Source organism: Asterias rubens, chromosome 16 (assembly GCF_902459465.1).
Source record: "Asterias rubens chromosome 16, eAstRub1.3, whole genome shotgun sequence".
NCBI classification, from domain to species: domain Eukaryota; kingdom Metazoa; phylum Echinodermata; class Asteroidea; order Forcipulatida; family Asteriidae; genus Asterias; species Asterias rubens.
Window position 1 is genome coordinate 5,514,464 of NC_047077.1, and position 25,331 is coordinate 5,539,794.

Consider the following 25,331-nt stretch of genomic DNA (forward strand, 5'->3'; position numbering starts at 1 on the left):
ATAATTTTTCAGTAAAATGTCTATAAAAGTAACACAAAACATTTGATTGTTTTAGTTTCAGACGCTAAAACACTTTGTTTGAGAAACATTCAACAATTTCAATTTAGGACATGTATAGCCTTCACTTTGACCGTTTTGGTGAAATCTTTATTGCCTGCAACTGAGACTCGAACCCACACTCTCCTGAATAGGAACACCAGAGCTCAAGTCCGGTACTCTTAACAGCATGGCAATGACACATGACTTTTAGCTTTGCCCAACACACAAATGTATCAACAAAGTGTACCTACCAATAAAGTGGTTGTTCGTGTAGTAGACAGCTATTCTACCACCAGCTCCTCCTCCCCCTGGAGAACTAAGAGTACCAGAGTAGCCGCCTCCTCCTGAAGCATCTATGATTCCATCTCCATCTAAGGTCTCAGTCTCAATCCAGATGCTGCCTCCACTGCCTCCTCCAGCGCCTGGCGAGCGATGATCGCCACCTTCAAAGGAGACCAAAGCAAAGGTTCAAATCTTAAGACACTCTACACCTTTGGTAAATGTCAAAGTCCAATCTTCTCAATGGGAGACTTTCTGGGACGATAGAGGGCAGCAGACTTACCGGGTAAATCCATTGTTCTCAGAATTATGCGCATGTTCAGAACTACGTAAACAATGGAAATTTACCCGGTATGTCTGCTGCCACCTAGCGTTGAAAAGTCTCCTATTGGTGTATTTCAATAAAATAACAAACCTCTGAAAATTTGAACTCAATTGGCCGTCGAAGTTGCGAGATAATAATGAAAGAAAAAACAACCTTGTCACATGAAGTTGTGTACTTTCAGATGCTTGATTTCAGGACCACAAAATCTAATTCTGAGGTCTCAAAATCAAATTCAAATATTTTAGTGGAAAATTACTTCTTTCTCGAAAACTCGTTCAGATGGAGCCGTTTCTCACAATAGTAAGTTTTTTGCTAATAATTATTTTGAGTAATTACCAATAGTGTCCAGTGCCTTTAAATAATAAGGCCCTATTTTATAAATTTGTTCAGCACAAAAAAAACCTCTTACATAGCATAGAAAAATACGAGATTGCAGAAACTGGTTACCATCAGCCAAAATAGATTATAATGTGAGACTGTTCAGACTGGTTCCCTGCTAATTTTGCTCAACATGCCTCAATTTTGTCTGCAATCTTTTGCTCAGACCAACTCATTTTTTCCCTACCATATTTTGTCTCAGACCGACTCAACATTTTCCTTGCAAACTTCTGCCGAGCCTGACTCAACTTTTCCCCTGCAAATCATGCCAGGTGGTGGTCGAACCATACAGGACCCCACCTTTGGTACCGCACCGCCAAGACCCTGCTGGATTAAAATGGCTGGTTTTTCCACCATCATTCCCTCGTTAAAAATTATAACACCCCTTACAAGTATTCTGCCTGCTCATTGGTTTAGAGCGCGTCACATGACATGTCTTAGTTTTGCTAGACGACAGCCGTGTGATAGTGCGTCGGTTTGCTGTGCGCTAGTCCGAAGACTAGCACACGGTGTGCAGTACCCAGACGTCCGTTGCGTGTACGAGGATGATAGATTAATAGTCTGTAACCATTTCGGATTGCACGACACTTTACATGCAGCACAGTAAAAGGTTTTGCAATCTGTATTCGCATTGTCCGTGGATTGTAGCATTCAGGTCTGTAACTGTAATATTACAGTATTTAGAAATGTTTGGGATGTTATAAAACAAATATTTACTGCTTATACTCGTGCAATGGTTAAAACTATCACTCCCTCGGTGATCCCCGTAGCGTTCTATTTTCCCTCGGCTTCGCCTCGGGAAAAAAGAACGCTCCGGGGATCACCTCGGGAGTCATAGTTTTAACCATAGCACTCGAAGCAGTCAACATTTGTATATTACACACTCCCCCTACCTGCAGCAATCAGAGTTCCATCAATTGTTAAGATCCCCGTCACATTCATGAACACTCTGCCGGCACCTGATCCTCCCAGATGAGGATATGTCGATTGACCTCCATCTGACCCGAAGAGGTCAGGGGTCAAGAATGATCCATAGGGTATGCCGACGCGTGGCTGGTTTTGACCTTGACCCCCTGTGCTGGCGTGACCTGCACCCGATGAGCCAGGGCTGCCTTTCAGTCCTGAGCCATTGCCTAGAAAAAATGTTAATAAAACAAAACAAATTTTTTTTAAAGCCATTATACACTTTCGGTACAGAAAAAAAAGAAAAAAGTTCACAGATTTACAAATAATTTACAGGGTTTACACAAGGTAATGGTGAAAGACTTCTCTAAAAATATTGTTCCATGAAATGCTTCACTTTTTGAGAAAACATTAAAACAATATCAATTCTCGATAGCGAGAATTACGGATTTATTTTAACCACATGTCATGACACGGCGAAACGCGCGGAAACAAGAGTGGGTTTTCCCGTTATTTTCTTCCGACTCCGATAACCGATTGAGCCTAAATTTTCACAGGTTTGTTATTTTATATATAAGTTGTGATACACGAAGTGTGGGACTTGGACAAAACTGTTTACCGAAAGTGTATAATGGCTTTAAGGGAAGGAACTGATGGTTAAGTGTGTTCTTCACCTTATCGAGAACTATATTGACTGGTAATAGACAATAGACGGATTGCCCATGACGTCATTGACCACCATCGATGATGAAACCTGCGCAAGTGAAAAAGCTATTTTTTGCTGACAGTTATGCGAGCGCACACGTGTGTACTATTCCATTGTTTATCATCAAACATGGTGGTCAATGACGCCTTTTTGCAATCCATCTATACAAGTCTTGCGTGAATTTGAACAATTTGGCGACAAAAGAGTTTCCAAGTACATCATTTAATAAATGCACTTGTATCATTACAAAACCCACAATACCCACAAGACTTGCGCAATGGGTAAAACCCAGGTCAAAATTCCAGTTGAACCTAGTTAACTGGGGTCAACTGGTTCAACTGGAAAGTGACCAAACTCGTCCATTTTCCATATTAACCAACTGGTTTGGACTAGGTTTAACTGTGTTCAACTAGGTTGAAATTATAAAGAAGTTGGTTTCTGTCCATTTTCCATATTAAACCAACTGGTTTTAACTGTGTTTAACTAGTTTATCAACTTGTTTATCCAGTTAAACCCAGTTTAACTAAGTTTAACTAGGTTCAACTGGAATTTCGACCTGGTAAGTGGATTCACAACAAGATTCCTTTTACCTATTGTCTGTTCATGCTGTAAGGATGTCTCAAAGCCTATGGATAGAGTAGCTGAGGGTTCAACGCTCACGTTGACAAAGTGAAGACTCAGATCACTAGACTTGAGCTGTGAAGAGAAGCATATAAAACATCAACATACTTAAAGGAACACGTTGCCTTGTATCGGACGAGTTGGTCTATAACCGTTTTTTATAAAATGCATATGGTTGGAAAGACGTTTTAAAAGTAGAATACAATGATCCACACAAGTTTGCCTCAAAATTGCGTGGTTTTCATTTTACTGCGCGAACTAACACGGTCGGCCATTTATGGGAGTCAAAAATTTGACTCCCATAAATGGCCGACCGTGTTAGTCGACGAGGTAAAAGGTAAACCGTGCAGTTTCGAGGCATGTTTGTGTGGATCATTGTATTCTACTTTTACAACATCTTTCTACCCATATACATTATATAAAAAACAGTTACAAACGCTTTTCACAGACCAACTCGACCGATCCAAGGCAACGTGTTCCTTTAATCATGTTCCAGGCAAACAGTCTCCAGGAAGTTCAAACGTACATATTTAAAAAGACCCCTTGCATTATGATGTAAAAAGCCCAAACAGCGCCTACACTGCGGTCAAAGGAAGATCTACCATTGGCTGAAACTTGTTTGCCGCGTGTCACGACCTTGTGTCGTGTCATGGCCTAGTGGTTAAGAGCACCGGACTCAAGCTCTGGTGTTTGATCAGCAGAGTGTGGGTTCGAGTCTCAATCGTGACACTTGTGTGTCCTTAAACAAGACACATAACCACGAATTGCTTTGTAAAGTTGGGGAGATAGTGCTTTCTGCTCTACCAGCCAGGCTTCTGATTGGATGATACCCAAGCCTACATCTGTATGGATTGTTAAGGGTTTAGGTGGCAACGGCCCCTGGAAAAATAGTTGATGTGGCATTCATCAGGCTTTTTGTCTGGCGTGTTTCCATATTGACCTCAGAGATGGTGGCCAGTGCAAGGGTCTATTGCTCAAATACATTTTCTTGGGGACAGTGCATGGCGCTGTTAGATCTGTTGTGCTTTGTAGGAGCCAGTTCGATTGGCACCATGGTTAACCCAAAGTTGACTATTTTGACTTGAACTCAGGCTGGTCAACTATTGGTTGACTACTGTGGTCGACCATTTGGAACCAGCCTCGTGATCATGGTTTCTTCACTGGTCCCAAAAGCCTAGTCCATGCTAACATTTGTAAAGCGCAGAGGGGAACCAGTGACACTAAAGTGAAAACGTGGAAGGCAATGGAGTGTTGAATACTGTGGTACAAATGGTTGACTTGGCTTCTAAAACAAGTTGTTAAATAATGTTGCTGGTCAGTAGTCGACTAAATGTGCGCTCTTAGCAATGCTCGATGCGGCACAAAGCGACAACCCAAGTTGCCCATAAAGATGATCGGGAAACTATTATCTATACTCTTCCAAAGATTTTAACTTCTTTTTAATACAATAAACCCACCAAAGCTCCACTTCGGACATTGAGCGTGGTTCCCTCCAGAGTGACAGTCCCTTTCTGGTTATCATTGATGTACAGAGAGCCAAAGGTTTTAATGTCCAGGTGACCGATGTGGTTTTGGTCGCCCCCTTCATACTCCAGGAATACATTGCAGCCAGAGCTGATTGTGAACCTCTCCATGCTGTGAAGACTCCCTGTGTATCAGAAACATAAAGAGCATTAAACCAATGCTTGTACCACGAAGTGATCTATCACACAGTTAAAATATGTTGGAGAAAAATCTATTTTTCAAACTGCTGTTTCGGAGTCTGAGGATTATTTTTATTTTTGTTTAAACTGACTACTGTATAAAAAATAAAACTGTGATTTGAATCCCGCACATCGGCGTATGCTAACACACATCGGCATTACATGTGTTGTGTAACGCATGTAAAAGAACTCAGTGCACTTATCGAAAAGAGAAGGGGTTCGCCCCGGTGTTCCTGGTTGTGGCTGCTTAATGCGCCTTAGCACCTTGTAAACCCTTATAAGGTGCTAAATAATTGGGTCTCAGAATTCATCACTGCAATTACCTATCTTTCTGAAAGTTTGTATACATGTATACTCAGCGCCTTGAGTACCTTGTTTGGTAGATACGTGCGCTATATAAGACTTCGATATTATTATTATTATTATTATTATTATGGTAAAGCCAAAATTAATACCCTCATGAAGTCTTACCATCTATGGCTATTTCTACATTCTTGCAATCAAGAATGGTTGGAAGCGTTGCAGAAGAGCCATCCAGTGCCAGTAGAGAGAAGGGCATCAGGGCACGAGGCATCGTGGCATTCAGATCCTGGCCTCGGAATAGAGTCAGCTGACCGCTTCGATCACCGCCGACTGCGTGAGCGATTAGCTCTGAACGATGGGCCCTCATGTTTATCAATGCGAGTGACCCTTGACCTCTGATGATGACCTTTACGACAAACCATATGAAAGGTTTTAAACAAAATTGGTAGGGCTGGCAGGACAGTCACAGAGTATTCGGGTTTTGTGTGATCAACCATATACATAGTGAAAAATACCAAACCTGTGATAATTAGCACTTAAACCCATGTGTGAATCAGGAAAAATTAGTGAAAACGCGTGGACAATTTTCAGCTAGAGTATATAAATTAATTTCAGAGGGCAAAATTTCCCAGGAAATGAGGTTCTAATATGAACCTCATATAATCAGTAAACTTGCGCACCAAAATTAAACAACGATGTTCTTTCCTTACCAATCCTGAATTATTACCTTTTTATTAAAAGTGGAGCCTTGTAAACATTTTAAGAGGTCCCGAAATCTGACATTTATATCAATGGTTAGGCTAATTAAAAAAATACCGGTCGATCGCCCCCTCCCTCATCCTTTTTTCCAGATCCTTTGTTGAACTATTTTTTATTCTATTCTTTTCTTTTCAAAAAAGACAAACTTTCTGTGTATTTCTCATTCAAGTTACTAATCTTTTAAGAATTTGTAACTGGTGACTTTAAACTGAAGAATTGGTGGCCAGTTTGAATTAAAATTCTTTTAAAAAAAATATATAAAAAAATATAAAAAGGCCATTATCCTCTTCTTTTTGGAAAAACTTGGGACGATCAACTGGTATTTTTTTGTACTAGGCCTTATACAAAAAAAGCACAGTCTTAAGAAGGTTGAAGATGTCAAAGATGACAAAAAAGATGACACAAATCATCAGTACCTCATCAAACTCAAAGGTGTCAGCTTCTTCTTCTTCAGCAAGAATGAGTGTATCGGGAGCCATTGAGTGTTCTGTCTGTACCACATTACTGTGCTCTGGGTCTCTCTGAAGCAGTACTTCAACCTTGTTCATAGCTGCATAGCTTCCATGTCCACGAAGCTCAATGAAAATCTAAATAGTGGGCAGATAGGGGAAATGTTTTTAGGAATTGCGTCTTTGATGAATCAAGCATATACACCAATCCGGGCGCGCAAGTGTTGAGCACCATGCGCCATTTGCTGTGGTGTCTTCGGTGCCTAGATTATACACAAAAAAGACACTGCAGTTGTTAATTTTTTCAAAAGAGGGCGCAACTGATTTTGTTTCGTCGGATTGGTCTCTAGTTCTTAAAAAGTGGTTTCTCTTCGTTCAAATGTTTGAGTACCATATTGGTGGATACATTGGTTGCGGGCGATCCAGTGAATAAACGGCCGGGCGATTTGGGGCGCTAGGGTGACTAAATGGTTAAAACACAATAGGATCTCCAAAGAAAAATAGCTTTAAAAATGTCAGAAAAGAGTTTGACATTTAACAATAAAAAACTTACCTTATCGACAATGTTACCGATGGGAACCAGTGAATATTGATCTGGTTCCTGCTGTGTTCGGCAACCACTGACATCTACAAAGCCATCAGTGTGTACAACGGTAGTTATGCCGGACTGACTTGAGATTTGGAAATCGGTGATGTGGCTGATAAAAAGAAAAATTGGGAAAAAATCCTCAGATTTAACATACAATCTAACAATAACATACAATTTAACAATACAATGCCTCATTAGTGAACTAAAATCACTGTAGCTCGCAAGCCTGAGGAAACCTGTAAAAACAGGTGCTTGATATGTGAACCAGAAACACAGAGGATAGCCCCTATATTCTTCCAGTATGGGCGTTTTATGTGCACTAGAAATCAAAGTACACAGGAACTACGGCTTTAGTAAAGGCAGTGTACACTATTGGTAATGACTCAAAATAATTATTAGCATAAAACCTTAATTGGTGAGTAGTAATAGGGAGAGGTTGATAGTATAAAACCTTGTGAGAAACGGCTCCGTCTGAAGTGATGTAGTTTTCGATAAAGAAGTAATTTTCCACAAATTTGATTTCGAGACCTCAAGTTTAGAACTTGAGGTCTCGAAATCAAGTATCTGAAAGCACACAGCTTCGTGTGACAAGGGTGTTTTTTTCTTTCATAGTTATCTCGCAACTCCGACCACCAATCGAGCTCAAATGTTCACAGGTTTGTTATTTTATGTACATGTTGAGATACACCAAATGAGAAGACTGGTCTTTGACAATTACCAATAGTGTCTAGTGCCTTTAATGTCTCATCTGAATGACAAAGCAACTTTGGTAAAGTATCTCGCTCAAGGAAATAAGTGTCATATGACTGGGACTCGAACACACACTCTGCACAATGAATTTACTTAAAACTCAGTCAGCTACTGTAGTGTTATGCACAAGTGTATAGCGCATGCCCGCTGTGAGTCATAAGTCAAAGGTCATATGAACAATACTTGTGTCAGGTATTATGTCCATAAAACTCATTTAGCATCTAAAACAAAATAAATTTAAATAAGAACTCACCTTGTGCATTGTGGGTAAACCCTGACAGCATACGCATACACAGTGAACGGAAACGATACAGTAACCGTAGGCTGCTGGGCACCAGTTAGATAATAATACCCATCCGTGCCCGACCCAGAGAACATCCGACTGAGCTGGAACCTGGTATATCCATGATCATAATATAAAGGGACACCGGAGGTAAATATGCGTACACCGCCATAAGTGTAATAATCCGTTAAGCTGCTTGAGTCTGCGCTATCCAACGGAAGATTGATGTATTCTTCAATTCGAGAAGCATCAGAAGAGGACTGTTCATTGTCGACGATGAGTTTGCGTTTTTGTTGGTCTGGATCCACGCCTCCTTGAAGGTAAACTGTACCAGAGGAGCTTACTTCATCAGGTCCAGTGCCACCCTTGGTATGGAAGCTTCCAATATAGTTGTAGTGTGTGTAGTAGATTGCAATACGACCTCCTGAACCCCCACCGCCATAAGTGGAGCCTTAAGTAAAAAAAAAAAGTATCACGAAATTAACCAGAAAACAAAAACTTGATAGAGATAGAGATAAGAGGGACATATTACCAACGTCTGAGAGAGGTGTTGGTTTTTGGAAGAGGCCATTCACTCGATCCTCTCGTCTTTAAATAGTGTACCATACAGCCAATATGGTCTGTTACTTGATTCTTAAAATCAAAAAGTTGCATCTTCAAAAGGTGATCCCTCTCCTGCCCCTTTCCAGATTGTTCCATAAACTTGGGTTGGATCCCTGGTAAATGTTAGTTAGGGGTTGAATGGCTTCTTGCTGGCATTACTGAACAAAGGTACTTATGTATGACTTTTGACATGAGCAAAATAAAACTAGATAGCAAGCTAGTCAAAGCAGTGAGGATTTCCCAACTGGCTCATCTCTGACCCAAAACTTGAAGGTGAAAATCTAAGAAAAAAACGTTCCTACCTTCTCCACCATTGCTCTCTATCGACCCAGCTCCATCAAGATGGCCGACGTAGGCGAGAATACTGCCCCCTGATCCAGCGCCCGTAACACCATGGCTATTTTCCCCATTTGCATGGAGACGACCTTCCACTCTAAGGTCATCCCTAATCTCCAGAAGAAGGGCACCTGATAAGAAATGTATACTTTTAGAGACAAATCTCTCCCAATGAAACACCAAAATATAAATCACTCATATTTGAACAACCTAGCACGATATGTGAAAAAACAAAATCACACAACTCAATAAGTCCAATGTCCAAATATGTTACAACCGTTTCAGACAGGTGCTCCAGAGTTGCGCTGAACCAAAATCTAAATTAAGTACATGAAAAGTTTGACGCCTCAAACAGTAAGGAGCGACTGGAAGTCAACAGATCAACTGTTACAGTCAGTCGGAACAACTCTGAAGTGCCTTGGTTTCAGAGGCCGATTTGTCATGAGCCGAACCTAATGTAAATGTTAGGTTGAGTTCGCCTGTCTGACACCAAAATTTATTTGGGTCGGCCTAGAGTCGCTCCTAATCTATTTGGTTCGGCGCGACTCTGGCACGCCTGTCTGAAATAGATGTCTGAAGCCTTGAACAGTCTAGACAATGATCTACTTTTTATTTTACCTCCTCCTCGCCCTCCGCCGTCTCCATCATTGCCACGCCCACCTCCACTACCCATCTCCTCCGGGATGAAGGTTGACCCATACGCAAAGGCCCAATGAATTCCACGCCTTGACGGTCCACCACGTCCACCGTGACCACCTCCTGCCCCACCAAGCTGTCCACTGCTCTTGCTTTTTCCCTTACCAGGGCCTTCACCTAAAGCATGGCCGCTGAAGTCTGCATGGAAGTCACCTAAAGTTAGAAAAGAAATTTGCTGACAGATATTCACAAAATAAATGCAGTGTTTCAAAGACTCCTTGCATACGACCTCACAAGCCGAAACCATTGCCCTCACCAAAGCCAAAATTATACTCCCTGCGAATGCGAACGTGATACAATTTTGATGTCACAAAATCGCAACAGATAACTCCCAAATATTGAATTGTATGTAAGAAGCCACTTTTACCTGCAACATCAACTGTCAAATCTTCAGCAATGAGATGCAGCCTGTTTGTCCGGACATAACCTCCAGCATTCACCACAAACAGCTTCAAGTCCAGCGTGAACTCTGCCTCGTCCTTCACCGTCAACATCTCAAACTTCCCGTCCGATCGCACGGTCACATTTACGCACTTGTAACGCCCGGACGGTTGGTCGAGTGAGTTGCCATAGGACCACATGGAGAGGGCTCCCCCACTGTCGATGGTAAAAGTCACCGACATCTGCAAGGGTACCATTGATTTCCATCCAGACATCACGCATGCTGAGGCGAGGTGGCAAACGAAGATGGCCGTACCTGGAAAATAATAAAAAATAATAGTGGCTTCTTATATAGTGCCCATATCCGTCACTCAGTGACACACAATGTTAAAGGCACTGTACACTATTGGTAATTATTCAAAATAATTATTAGCATAAAACCTTACTTGGTGCCATAGTTTTCGAGAAAGAAGTAATTTTCCATGAATTTGATTTCGAGACCTCAAATTTAGAACTTGAGGTCTCGAAATCAACCATCTAAACGCACACAACTTCGTGTGACAAGGGTGTTTTTTTCTTTCAACATTATCTCGCAACTTCGATGACCGATTGAGCTCAAATTTTCACAGGTTTGTTATTTTATGCATATGTTGAGATACACCAACTGTGAAGGCTAGTCTTTGACAATTGCCAATAGTGTCCAGTGTCTTTAAAGGCACTGTACACTATTGGTAATTATTCAAAATAATTGCTAGTTTAAAAACTCCCTTGGTAATAAGCAATTGAGAGAAACGTTGTGAGAAACAGCTCCCTTTGAAGTAACATAGTTTTTGAAAAAGAGGTAATTTCTCACTCAAATATTCAAAGACTTCAAGCCTGAGGCCTTTTTAGGCATCAGAAAGCACACAAAAGGATGTTTTTTCTTTCATTATTCTCATGCAACTTTGGTGACCAATTGTGTCAAAATGTTCACTGATTCTTTATTTTATGCATTATGTTGTGATACACCAAGTGGAATACCTGTCTTGTATAAGTATAATAATAATAATAACCAGTTTTTATATAGCGCTTTTCACACCCGGAGGGCGTCCCAAAGCGCTTTACACTGGTCACTGAGCCTTAATTCACTCCTTAAACCATTTGAGCTCCATGGTGGGGAGCATGCAGCCTCTGCAACATTAAAATTAACAATTACCAAGGGTATCTAAGAAACAACAGCCTAATGAATGTCTTGTCTGCACATACCTGTACAACATCACATTGGCTGCAAAGTACACATCAACCCAGTCAAAACCAAATAATTGATTCTGTCCAATGTGGAACACTGCAGAGCGATCTCCGAATAGTCGGCCTCCAAGAACCTGCACTTCTTCTGTTGATGTATCACTCAAAATTGCCACGTGTGCATTACCGTGGACATGTACCTATAATATTTCAGACAAAATATAATTTATTTTATTATATAACTGACATACAGATCCTTGTCATTTGATTGGTGGAACTTACTTCACGTGACATTACTATTACTCCCATCCGCACCGGCGATCAAAAAGACCTATTCGCCCATGGGTAATAGCATTTCCCATTCAACAGTTAGGATCATCCTTGTTCCCAATGTTTTTGAGCAGTACAGCGCCGCCGCGCCGCTGCTTAAACAAAGGAGCACCTGTGCGAAAGGTTGTGATCCGTTCGTGCATTGTTGCCGCTACGCGGCGCTATATTATTTTTGGTTGTCAGTAATTTGTGTGATTTTTCACAATGTTATACTTCTAAAATACATCAAATGACAAGGATCTATATGTCAGTTATATAAAACAAATACTGAGTGGCTTTAATTCGTGGATTGGAAGGAATGGAACAGTCCAAATTTTACCTTGCGATAATATTCCTCCCATTCCACTCTGAGCCACTCAATATTTATATACTATCAGGGTTGTGATAGGCTGTTGAACTACAGTATGAGCAAATATTCCTAGCTATGAGCACAAAGCGTGAAAGCTTCCGAGTGCATTATAGCCTGCTTTCATACATTTATCTTTGGTTTTGAAAGCTCTGCAATATGGGGAGTTCTGTATGGTTTTATCTTCAATTTCTGGGTGATCTAAGTTATAAAATATAGGGGGGGGAGGGGTTTAAACAAACAGATTTTTCCGGTTAAAAACGGAGAAATCACATCCCTGTAGAATATAATGCACACACAGCAAGTTTTCATGAACACTTTTTTTAAACATAATTTCACCGTGGTAATTACATTATTTTCACCTTTCAAATGATGTAATACAAACAACTTGACGTGAGCATACTATTTATTATTTAAAACGTATCAGGTTAATACTAATATTTGAATATTTTAGAAACTGTTGAACCAAATAGAGCATTATACTTTGTTAGCAATTCTAATTCAACAAAATGATTTGTTTCTAGATAAAAAAAATTCCCGATTGAAAACCGATGAAAAAACCCTAAATCTCTTGCCTCATCAAAGTTGTAGGAGTTTGAGGAATGCCATAACCAGGTGATACCACCGGACTGGCTGATGTCATCATACTGCCCGTCTAGAAGGGTGCGCAGATCACCATGCTCGTACGTTGCGGCATGTGGGTAGGGGAGGCCATTGTTGCTGACCCTGAGGGTCTTGTGTTGCGTGATACGAGTCTCGTTTTCACCAGCAACATTGAGGGTGAATTGTTCAATGTAGATCGTACCAGCACCGCCAACTTCGTGAGAGCTGTAACCTGAACAAAAATTAAAACCAAAATTATTATTCTTTATCCCCGATGCAAACTTTAATCTATTAAATCGTTGCGGTACCCGCTATATAAAAAAACCAGTGCACTGTTTTTTTTATATAGCATTGATAATTTGTTAGAAAAACAAGACTTATTACCACAAACGACACAGAAACACTTTGATTTGATCAACAGAGTGGCCTGAGCAGCCTTTTATCTGAGATTAATGGCAGCCAAGTGTATAAACTCCAGGATGGTCCTTATAAAAACAAATGGGCAACTTCAACGAAATGTTAGCAAATTAACCATTACTAAAATTGTAGCTCAAAAAGAATTTTAGAAACTGATACAAAATTTAAGAAGGCGGTAGAATGGGGATGGCGTTGGGAATTCGAAAATTGATGACTGATAAATTGTCAACTCAACTCACAGGCTGCTCAGACAAAAGTGATCAAGCCAGCACAGACCGGCTATCAAGGAATGCAAGGCACCGTCCAAGGGGTCAATTGGACGAAACGGCGAGGCAATAAACCAAATGCCCGGGCCAGACCGGTGACCGATTGAGCACACAGGTCCCGCGCCAAGCCCGCCTGACTGTCTTGCGGTAATAAAATATTTGAAGCACAAAGTTTTGGCCTCAAATTGATTAGACCTGTTTCAGACATGCGCGCCAGAGTTGCGCCGCACCAAATAGATTGGGAGTGACTCTAGGTCTACCCAAATATAATTTGGCTTCAGACATGCGAACTTAACATAACATTAACATTAGATGCGGCACATGACAAGACGCTCCAGAGTCATTCCGAACGACTGCAACAATCGTTCTTTTGACTTCTAGTGCGTCCAGTCGCTCCTAACTGTTTCAGATGTCAAACTTTTCATGTACTTAATTCAGAATTTGGTTCAGCGCGAACCTGGAGCGTCTGTCTGAAATGGGTGTTACTCTTCCTTTAACATAAAAATGGCTAATTGAGACAAACTTAATACCTCCTTGTGCAGCTATAGTGCCGTTGAAGTTTCTATTTCTTTGATGGTAGATAGCCACTCTGCCGCCAGACCCACCGCCCCCATAGCCTTGTCCCTTGCCTCCATTGGCAGACACTCTACCATACCCATCAAGCTCCTCACAATCAATCCAGATACTGCCTCCAGAACCACCACCTAAAAGTGACAAGTAGAGAACACTATGAATAATTGCATGATAATAGCAAGTTTTTTTAAATAACATTTACAGTGGGTCCAAAATGCTGTAGGTTGTCTTGTGACAAATACAAAATGATCATCCTACATGTATATTAAACTTGTTTTAAAACCTCTTCACTGGCTTCCGGTTTGAGAACGAATATCTTACAAAAATTTGTCTCTCAACTTATCCTGCTCTCAATGGCTTAGAAGAATGTTGCATATACATTTGTGAATAATGCAGAAATAATAATAAAAGTGTAGATTATATTTGTTACAAATCTACACTAAATACTGTAGATTCTTGAGTACCGAACTTAAGTGATAGTTCAACTTACAAAGTAACTGTCTTTACAAATTGAAAAAATAAGCTGAAAACATGATATATTTCAATTTCCAAAAACATTTTCCAGTTAAACAATTTACTTTAGGAAAAACATAAATTGCAAACAAAACATACTACTTGGTAATGTTGCAAGCACTATATAATAGACCTTTGCTTATAAATTTTGCAAAATAGTTTAAAATGTGACCAAACATTGTTTGATAAAGTAAAAAGTCAGAGAATAGACTCTATAGTGTAGATTTGTGACCACAATGTACTTAGCTATGGCTCGTATATTCTATCCACAAATCTACACTCTCCATAACTTAAGGAGAACAGTGCAGCCATCTGACCTGAATGTATAAAATGTGTGCCGTCAGGATCTTCCCCATTAACAGAGATAATGCCATCAATGATCATGTGACGGGTCGTTATCTTCAGCGCCCCTCCACCACGCCCTCCGAGACCACGCCTCTGGATGGTGTTCTTCAAAGATTCATCACCAAAATAAAGCTCGCCTGTTAGATTATAAAATAGAATAATATAATAATTATAATAATAGTTATAATAATAAAGAATTGTAATGCACACATATCCACGATATATCCATAATGAGTGTTTAAGGCGCTGTAAAACCCAGAACAAAACAAAACAGACACAAACAAAATTAGTCCTTGAAAAGCTGTGACATAAGATAAGTTTTGAGAAGAAATTTGAATTTTGAGGTACAAAGACAAGATCTAAGATTAAGTGGGAGAGAGTTCCAGAGGCATGGCGCAGCTGAAGAAGAAAGTACTGAATATTACAAAATTGTTGGCTCACTGCTAGAAGGTCATTGTCTAAAATTTCACATTCATAATGATTAAAAAGTCATTCAGGGAAAAATGTGTATAGCTTCAAAAAAAATAAATAAAAATCAACAAATAATCGACAAGTAATAAGCACTTTCTTCATGTTCTGTGAACAAAAATCCACTGGCAAATCAATGGGGTGTGATTCAAACCCATGACCTTTGCATTGCTATTACATGTCTTATCACTAGACCAACAAGCTTGTCCGATGGCTAGAGGCAGTTTGAATCCTTAGCATTATTTAGGTACTGCAACTATTTAACATATCTTTTGCATTGAGGATTGTTTTTCTTACCCTCATACCAATTAAGCACTGTACACTCAGTAAAGGTTGTATGTGTTAAAAAAGGTCTTTGCAAATGAATTGTTTGGTTCGTCATGCACTGTTGAATATTCTCTTTTCTTCATCTGTTAATTTTCTCCTCACCATTTGATGCAAACATGGCCTTCATCCTTAAAGGCAGGGTATACATTTGGTAATTATCACTGACAAGTATCCCCACTAAATGTATGCAAACCTGTGAATATTTAGGCTAAGAGGTCTTTACAAAAAGATCAAAGCGCTGAACAGAAAAAGTAAAGAAACAAGAAGACAAGGACAGGGGTTAAAAGAAAGGGAAAAAAAGAATTTTGGTCATTGAAGTTCCATGAAAATAATGAAAGAAAAACACCCTTTCTGCGAGGAATTGTATTGTTTCAAGATAACTGAGAAAGGCTGCACTTTGTCTGAAGCCCTTCGCAAATTCAATTTCTTATTCTTATTTCTCTAAAACTACATTATTTCAAGGAAAGTCATTAGTAACCATGTTTTGTTTTTGTGGTAAATTTTTGTTGAGTAATTACCAAAAGTGTACTCTCCCTTTATGGGTGCAACTATCGCACTTTTTCTTAACAATGCCCTGATCATTAGAGTGTATTATTGTCTGAATAATAAAGGATGCATCACACACTGCCTTGTCTGTGTGCCATGTAAACACACTTGTTATTAGGACGTCAGTAAAATACACCTGTTGCGGCCCCTTTCAAACAGTTGCTTTGATTTATGGAAAATATCAAAGGTGAATTTGCTTCTGAAGAATCGGTAATAATGGCTCCTTCGTATTTCAGATTCAAATGTTTTGGGTTGAAAAATAATCAAAAATTAGTTTGATGCAGTGCTTTCTCAAAAGAGTTTATACATCAACATCTACAGCTCTTTTCACCAAGTTAAGTTTTAATTATGCCTAAAAATGTTTTTTCACAGAACTCGGGAAAGTACTGAGTAAACACTGCTTAATACACATTGGTGTGGGGGAAAAAAACCAAGTTATCTTCTTTATCCCCGATGCAACAAATAACATTTATTAAATGGCTGCGGTACGAACTTCGAAGTATTCAAACTGTCTCGGGCTAGTTCGGTGGTCAAGTGGTAAGACATCTGCCCTAGCAATGCAAAGGTCTTGGATTCGAATCCCACCTGAGTAATTTGCCTGTGGATTTTTTTCCACAGAACTCGGGAAAAGTCAGTGTTTGTGTGAAAATAAATTTACAAGTTTTAATGGTCAATCATTTGTTGAGTTTTTACCAATCTATAACACTACCTTTAAAGGAAAAATACATCATTTTTTGCTAACAAAACAGTTGCTGGCAGTTAAGCCTATAAGCACTTTGTGTAATCCACCATATACATAAACTGATAAACCTGTGGAAGTTTGAGATCGATTGGCCATCTGGGTCACAAGAAAAAAAGTGAACAAAAAAAATGATTTAACACGATGCATAATATTGATATTTAAAAAAATGAAGCGATAAATTCCAAACGGGAAAAAAGTTTTGTTTATCTTCATCAAAAAGGACACTTCAGACAGAAATATTTTATAGTATGTTTTCGACAAGCATAATCTTTAGAACCGTGCAAGTTTTATGTCTTGGACGATTTTTGTTTTCTTACCAATTCTGTAATGTTCCTTTAAGCTGTTTTTAGTATACTTTGGGGGATGGAAATCATTGATAACAGATCACGAAGATGTACAAGGGTCATTCCATGTCAGACCAACGCACTTTTTTACCTCATGTCTTCCGATTTTGATAAAAATTGCTGTGCTTGTAGGTCCTAATGAGCAATGAATGCACACCAATTTTCAGCCCGATCGGACTTTCCATGTGGTCAGGGCAGAAACCACTAAAATCTGACATTTTTAGGGTAAAATACCACCTTTTTGGTAAAAATATGTCATAACCATGTCAATTTTTATCACATACAAATTTGGTATCAAATTGATGAGAATTGCATGCTCAAATCAATTCTTTCATCAAAAATAAATTTTCTGAAATGTAGGTCACTGTAATCTTTAATATGTTATCGTGACCTTTGACCCCGCTTTTGAAATAATGTATCATTCCAAAAATCAACGAAATAAAAATCATTTGATAGAGCATGTCTTCCTCTATCAGAATCCACTAAGAAACAGTTGGGCTCTTCAAAATTTACAAGTTTATGACTATTTTTGTACAAGTCACTATGATCTTTAATATGTTATCGTGACCTTTGACCCAATTTTTGAAATAACACATCATTCCAAAAGTCAATGAAATGAAAATCACTTGATACAGCATGTCATCCTCTATCAGAATCCACTAAGAAACAACTGGGCTCTTCAAAATGTACAACTTTAAGACTATTTTTGTACAGTTGGTAGGTTACAAATTAGTCAATTTATACATGTACTTTACTTTATAAATAAATAAAAATAAAAAACTTTCCAAAGTTACTAAAATTGTTATTGGTTTGGGATTTTTTCATGTTGAGGGCTGATGTGGTCTAACCAGAATCATACTTTAAAATACCAGCAGTGACGCACCCAGGATTTAATTTGGGTTGTGGGTGGAAGGGGGTGGGGGGGGGGGGGAGGGCATTTTTCCGAAACAAAATTCTTTCCAAGATGGTAAACAAAAAATGTCACCATGCTGCAACTCTGACTTCATCGGAAGGTTAGCATGCCTTTTCGTGTGCTATACGGTTAAATGGAAATCGCAAAGTTAGCACAAAATCTGCTGCTGAGCAGCTCTATTAAAATGGGCACTGAAGTCAGAGTTGCAGCATGGTGAACAAATTGTTCTTGAGGATTTCTCAGAAAGTTACTATGCATTAATTTGTTGTTCAAGATTCATCACAGGGTGTTAAAGTAAGACTGCATAAGTTTGTGATCTACTGAAGAAAGGCAGACAGCTTCTCCATCTCAACCTTGATGTAATCTCTAACTGGGATCACTAATAATCACAGTGGTGCACCCGAAAGGGGGGGGGGGTGGGGTACGATGGCTCTGGGGGATTGATCCCAGCCCCTCCAAGGTATTCAATTTGTTTGTTTGATTTGTTTTGATTTTTTGTTTTACAATCTTCGAAAGAAATTTTTGGGGAAAATATGGCCCACCCCCCCAAAAATAATAAATCCTGGGTGTGTGTCACTGCTGATAGTTTAAATTCTGATTCTGGTTAAACCACATCAGCCCTCAACAAGAAACAAATCGCAAACCGTGAACACTTTAAGTAACTTTAGAAACAGAAGAGTGAGGTTTGTTGGTGGATTTATTATGTAAAGTATATAAATTGACTAGTTTGTGACCTAACAACTGTACAAAAATGGTAATAAAATTGTAAATTTTGAAGAGCCCAGTTGTTTCTTGGTTGATTGTGATAGAGGAAAACATGTTCTATCAAGTGATTTTTATTTTGTTGATTTTTGGAATGATGCATTGTTTCACAAATTGGGTCAAAGGTCACGATAACATATTAAAGATACGGTACTTGTACAAAAATAGTCATAAAGTTGTAAATTTTGAAGAGCCCAACGGTTTCTTAGTGGATTCTGATAGAGGAAGACATGCTCTATCAAGAGATTTTTATTTCATTGATTTTTGGAATGATACATTATTTCAAAAGCGGGGTCAAAGGTCATGATAACATATTAAAGATTACAGTGACCTACATTTCAGAAAATTTATTTTTGACAAAAGAACTGATTTGAGCATGCAATTCTCATCATTATCATACCAAATTTGCATATATGTGATGAGAATTGACATGGTTATTACATATTTTTACCAAAAAGGTGGTATTTTACCTTAAAAATGTCAGATTTTAGTGATTTCTGCCCTGACCACATGGTAAGTCCGATCGGGCTAAAAATTGCTGTGCATTCATTGCTCATAAGGACCTACAATCACAGCAATTTTGATCAAAATCGGAAGACATGAGGTAAAAAAGTGCGTTGGTCTGTTCTTTCATGCACAAAAATCGGTTACCATGGTATCCGGTAAACACATCTCGCATATATTATGAGATGGTGGAAGCCAATTAAACACACAGCATTATCACGGGTGCACATCAAAGGTAAACAGGTCTCTTCTGATGCTTATAAACTTCTTGAAATGTAAGTACTTTATATTTGTTAATTTTACAACCTGATTTTTTAGTAATATTTTTTTAAAGGTATTATACAGGATTGATGTAGTTGCAGACAGTGGTCATGTTTTTTTTTTTTTTTGTGTTAGGCCAAAAATAGGAGGATGAGGGCCTTTTTATTTTTTATTTCTTTCAAAGGTAGCCGCAAAGTGTTTTTATTCAAACTGGCCACCAATTCTTTAGTTTAAAGTCACTGCTTACTTTGTAGTTAGAAGTTCTTAAAGTATTAGTAAGTTTAATGAGAAATACACAGAAAATGTATTTTTATTTTAACAACAAAAATGTAAAATAAAAACAACATTTAAAAAGGATGCGGCCTCAAAAAAGGATGAGGGAGGGGTAATTAGCTACTTATTTTCTTATATGACCTTACTTCAGAGGGAACTAGTTCACACACCTTTTTTTTGCCTTGGTGCCCCTTTGCATATAAAATTGTTCAATGGAAGTGTCCTTTACAAAATGAAAATGACCTTGCCATGTCAAAAATAACATTCCAGGTCTGTTGTATTGTTTACAAACCAGTCCAAGTTTCTTAGGTCTATAAAGCAGAACAATTTGCTCTACACATAAAAAGTCTTAAAGGCAGTGGACACTATTGGTAATTACTCAAAATAATTATTGGCATAAAACCTTTCTTGGTGACGAGTAATGGGGAGAGGTTGATGGTATAAAACATTGTAAGAAACGGCTCCCTCTGAAGTGTCATAGTTTTCGAGAAAGAAGTAATTTTCAACGAATTTGATTTCGAGACCTCAGATTTAGAAATTGAGGTCTCGAAATCAACCATCTAAACGCACACAACTTCATGTGACAAGGGTTTTTTCCTCTTTCATTATTATCTCGCAACTTTGATGACCGATTGAGCTCAAATTTTCACAGGTTTGTTATTTTATGCATATGTTGAGATACACCAATTGTGAAGGCTAGTCTTTGACAATTAACAATAGTGTCCTCTGCCTTTAAAAGGAAGAAATCAGTAACCAGCCAAAAAAACGTATAATGTGCATTGGCCAATACTGGTTTCTAACTCTTGCTTAGCAATTCAACAGCTTAAACTTGGCCCTTTTATGTTTTTATTTTTTGGTACAGAACTTGAAAGCTCTGATGTTGGCAACATCCATTCACAGAAGGAAGACCAATTCAATCTATGATTCATAGTTGTGGCTTCGACGACTCGTAATTTCATCATTCAATTTCGAAATAAACTCATTCTATTACAAGAAGTGAGCAAGACAATGTATCTTCTGTTCTTACAACAAGGCATTTAAAAGCAACATGAAAGAAGAACCAAAGGCAGTCAGTCAATTATCTTGCTTGTGTAGAACACCATCATTCTAGCAAAGAGAAGGAAAACTTCAAGACAAAGGAGTTTACAGGATTTCGTGCAATGTACTAAAAGTATTCAGAGATGAGTCTCAAGCCGGCTTTTGGAGATTTTTAAAAAGTCAAGTGTACAGAGTTGATAGGGGACTGCTTAGGGTTTGAATCATCGGGCCAATAACTATACTTTTAAATAACTTGTCATAATATCAACAGGGATTTGTATGCCAGTGAGGACAGTAAGAATATTTAGCTCGCCGTTTGACTAGTCCACAATTTTTTCCACTGGTCCATTGTTTAAGGTTTTTGCTCACCATTTCCAATTGTATGTGACTTTAAGTAAAGCCTTACAAACAAATTCTGTAAGCAGAAGTTTACAAATCTCTGAACTAAAACTGGTAATCATTTGGGCCAAATTTTTACAACAAGCATTCGACCAATTCACCATAAAATAATAATAATAATAATAATAATAATAATAATAATAATAATAATAATAATAATAATAATAATAATAATAATAATAATAATAATAATAATAATAATAATAATAATAATAATAATAATAACAATAATAATAATAATAAAGAGAATTTATATAGCGCCTTATGCCAGGCCTCAAAGCGCTTTCCACTAAAATAAACAATATTTTAAAACAACACTAAATATAGAAAAGGCAGTTTAAAAACCACAAGGGTAAACAAATTAACCTTTAAGGGAAAACCCATGCAAAATATTGCAGTATCTTTTGGCAAAACTGATTTTCAACACTAGGTTACAATGACCAAGTTTTTCATAGCTGCTTTTTGCGCTTTGTTAGTTTATGTCACTGCTTCAAGCGGCACATGTAGCTCAACGGTCAGAGGGGCATGCCCTTCTCCGTGGAAACAGTGGGGGAACAAATGTTACCTTTTCACAACTGAGGTGCTCCCTAGGGAGAAAGCTTTGGAATATTGCACCTCACTGGGTGGATATATGGCAGTACCAGAAAGTAGAGAAGAAATACAATTCATTTTGAATCAAGGGCTGGGTTACGATACTGCGTGGGTGGGATGCAAGAAAAGCATTTCTTTAAATGAAAGTCACAAATGTGTGATGAGTGATGGAAAAATAACACAAGATGTGTTGGCACACGTGAACCTATCAGTTGTTAGAGATTATGACGAGTGTGTCGTTATCAGAGAGGCAGCAAACGGCTTTCACAGTTATGCATGTAATGAACGAGCCAGAGCAGTCTGTGTGATGCAGAATCCAAATCAGTTATTCATATAAATTGATTGATTTGTTTTGGGTATTTTCATATTTTTTTCCCATGCAAGTTCACCCCAAACAACAATAAGGGGCTACAAGAAGAAAAAATATTTAAAGTGAAAATAACTCAGGGGAGCTGACGATATGAATTGATATTCCTCTGTAAACAGTCTAGATTGTAGGATGGAGGGAAACATGCACCAGGCAAGGAGTTCTAAAGAGATGCTGTTTGTGGAATTCAGCTGTTGGAATGGCTCCTTGTTCTACGTACACCTCAGCAAATTGCAGGATACAAAACCCTGATTCATACGCTGATCTCACGGTGTGCCATTTTGGGAGTCGAATTAATGATAATGTGAGCATGTAAATGCCCGCATGTCCTCAAACCTTCAAGTAATTTAAAAAAAGAAAAAAGATTGCTGTTTGAAGTTTCATGGGGAAAAAAGGCAAGAAAAAAACATGATTAAGACAAGTACCTCATACATATCCTTTGCTGAGATGTCAACTGTGGTAAAATAAAAATTATTTGGGGGTTTATCAAAGACAAATTGACAAGAGCACCAACTGAGCTATCTATCCCTAACGTTGGTGGTCTCCCTATTTTGTCAATATAATTGTCCAAGATGCCAGTCAGAGGCCAATTAACCTGTACATGTAGTGTACTATAAACGGGCATTATACCCAAACTTACATGTATAATACAACCGAAGTGTTCAAAAGTTGAGGGGATGTGACTTGTTATATTAAAGGGTTGCTGCAGTGTTTTTTTTTTATTCATTTAAACGATTAAACATGACTTTTTAAACCTGAAATATTTTTTACTATTTTTTATTAAGTGCGCAAGTATTTTAAAAATGGTTTTCAAGAAATTAAACGTTTGCATAAACGTGACGTCATGTCGGTAACCCGAGCCGTCGGGCCACCTGGCCGTGTGCATATAGAGACGTGTGCACTGTGTGGCCTGGTACCTAGGCGCGTGTAGTTAGGGACCAGACTCTTTTTGCCGACGATATGTTTGAATTCCCGACGTGACGTCGATGGTAGGGGCGGTAACCATCCACAAAGGGGGAGGGGGGGCATGACTTATTCGCTCATTACGCAAGTCAGATATGTCGGGAATAAACAAACACATTTTATTGATCAATACATATATCAGAAATAAATGACAGCAAAATTAACTGTTTTATTTTAATTCACTGTAGCATCCCTTTAAATCGAGTTGTTTATTTCAACAAAATTTCTTGTCTTTGTTCAACTCCAGATTATTAAAAATTTACCCAGCCAGTTTCCCTTGTGGTTATTTGATATTAAACATACGCTACACAGTTTAACCCACAGCAGGGATAAAAAACAACCAAAATGGATCAACCATTAGATTCAATTATGGCAATGACGTCGGCTGAACTGGGTTAATAGATTCAACACCACGTATCCATGGCAACTCCCTAACAAATTTAATCAACCATACCAGTGAGAGGTGGGTTGACAATTAAGCATAATCTTAAGCAGTATAAATAAAAACGTCTTGTAAAATCTCATTGCTTGTATTTGTATATCGTGTTTGTATGTAAATAAATGTTGATTGATTTGATTTGATTTGATTTGATTTAAAACGTTTGTTTAAATGTAAGCTAGCTGTAAGCTTGGTGTAAAAAACAAACAGTTTTTCAAACAACATATAAAATCTTTCACGCTTTTATCAGCTTAATTATTGAAACATTACAAATTAGCAGCCTTGCTAAAGATAACAAATTAGTAATTTATTCTTGAAGGGGTTGTACAAAACGAAATTTACAAGAGCGAGATTTTAACCTGCAACATGCCGGTGCTCTACCAACTTAGCTATCTAGTCCCCTAATGTTGGCAGTCTCCCTGTTTTGTCAATATTTTTGTTCCAGGTTTTTTTATTTGAAAGTAAAAAATGACAATATCAAGGAAAATCTGAACTTTCAAATTAGGCAAGTATAGGTAGTCATCACAAATTACAGATAACAGTTTTACTTTATTGTAAATACTGCCAGTGGAAGCCGTTGGAATGAATGAATGAAATGTAAGTCACTAAAATGTATTTACGTTTTGCATAACATTGTGTAATCACGTTGTCAATAGCTAACTTGAAATGTATATTGAATTGTTACAGTTTAGAGCTCAGAGTTTGTGCATATTTAATTAGTTAAGATTAGTAAAATTAAAAACACATTGTTGAAAAATAAGAGAAACTTTGTTTTGTTTAAAGACCATTTTAAACAAAAATGGTCAAAAGTGATCTTTGCTGAATGTAGATTTTCTCACTGTTTTGAAATCACATTGCATACAGTAACTTTAAAATGTATGTTGAATATTTAGAGCCAAGTTAGCGCATGTCAAATTCGTTTTGGAAATTTAGTAATAATAAAAAAATCTAGTTGAAAAAAATATAAAATTTTGTTCAAGGACCATTTGAAACAAAATGGTAAGAAGTACCGAATGTAGGTTGTTTGCACTGTTTTTAGACCGCATTTTATACAGTAACTTTTAAATGTATTTTGTAAGTTTGATAAATTGTTGAACAAGCTGCCGTGTGCTATCAGGGAAGCGGCATGCGACCTTCAAGCGCCAACTCAAAACTCACCTATTTCCCAGCTTATGATCTGTTTGTTTTAGCTTATGATCTGTTTGTTTTAATGCATTTTCTTAAATTTCTGTATTCAATTATGTTGTTGATTGTGAGGTGCTGTGTTCCTTGTAGAGCATATGTATTATTCATATTATTAATTCAATATATTTGATAACTTGGCTTGAGTCCGATTTTGAGTTGCATTACCACATTGCACTTTCATATTTCATCAGTAGCAGGGTAATGGAACTTTTGAAACCTTCGATGTACCATTTATTTGAGTAATAAATTAAAAATATGGACACATAATAATTGCTTATTGTTTTTACAAATAGCAAAAAACTCCAAAACAGTTCACAAAAGCACCCTCACAAGTCCTCTTTCCTATGCTGAAAACTGTGTGGCCCTGCTATCTTGATTTTTAATCTACTTGTCGCAACCCGTCAGCACATGAAAGAGTTAAGATCCAGACCTGGTAAGATGGAGGCAACAGAGGCAATTTCCTCCGTTGCCCCTTGTGATCATTGCCAT

General features: G+C 38.1%; 2 protein-coding genes across 2 annotated transcripts in view; both read right to left on the reverse strand.

Annotated features, from left to right (window-relative positions):
* Window positions 1-13,633, reverse strand: part of LOC117301054 — a 126,853-nt gene extending 113,220 nt beyond the window's left edge. Inside the window, exons 1-14 of the mRNA XM_033784936.1 lie at window positions 13,621-13,633; window positions 12,579-12,838; window positions 11,299-11,527; window positions 10,090-10,419; window positions 9,645-9,875; window positions 8,993-9,157; window positions 8,058-8,538; window positions 7,019-7,163; window positions 6,433-6,603; window positions 5,426-5,663; window positions 4,709-4,899; window positions 3,221-3,326; window positions 1,915-2,154; window positions 291-482 (exon numbers count right to left, since the gene is read on the reverse strand). Of these exons, the coding sequence (XP_033640827.1) occupies window positions 291-482; window positions 1,915-2,154; window positions 3,221-3,326; window positions 4,709-4,899; window positions 5,426-5,663; window positions 6,433-6,603; window positions 7,019-7,163; window positions 8,058-8,538; window positions 8,993-9,157; window positions 9,645-9,875; window positions 10,090-10,419; window positions 11,299-11,527; window positions 12,579-12,838; window positions 13,621-13,633 (2,992 nt within the window). The remainder of the gene's footprint in view (window positions 1-290; window positions 483-1,914; window positions 2,155-3,220; window positions 3,327-4,708; window positions 4,900-5,425; window positions 5,664-6,432; window positions 6,604-7,018; window positions 7,164-8,057; window positions 8,539-8,992; window positions 9,158-9,644; window positions 9,876-10,089; window positions 10,420-11,298; window positions 11,528-12,578; window positions 12,839-13,620) is intronic.
* A 2,112-nt stretch (window positions 13,634-15,745) lies between these two features.
* LOC117301055 overlaps window positions 15,746-25,331 on the reverse strand; it is a 33,815-nt gene continuing 24,229 nt past the window's right edge. The window contains exon 26 of the mRNA XM_033784938.1: window positions 15,746-15,753. Coding sequence (XP_033640829.1) covers window positions 15,746-15,753 — 8 coding nt within the window. The remainder of the gene's footprint in view (window positions 15,754-25,331) is intronic.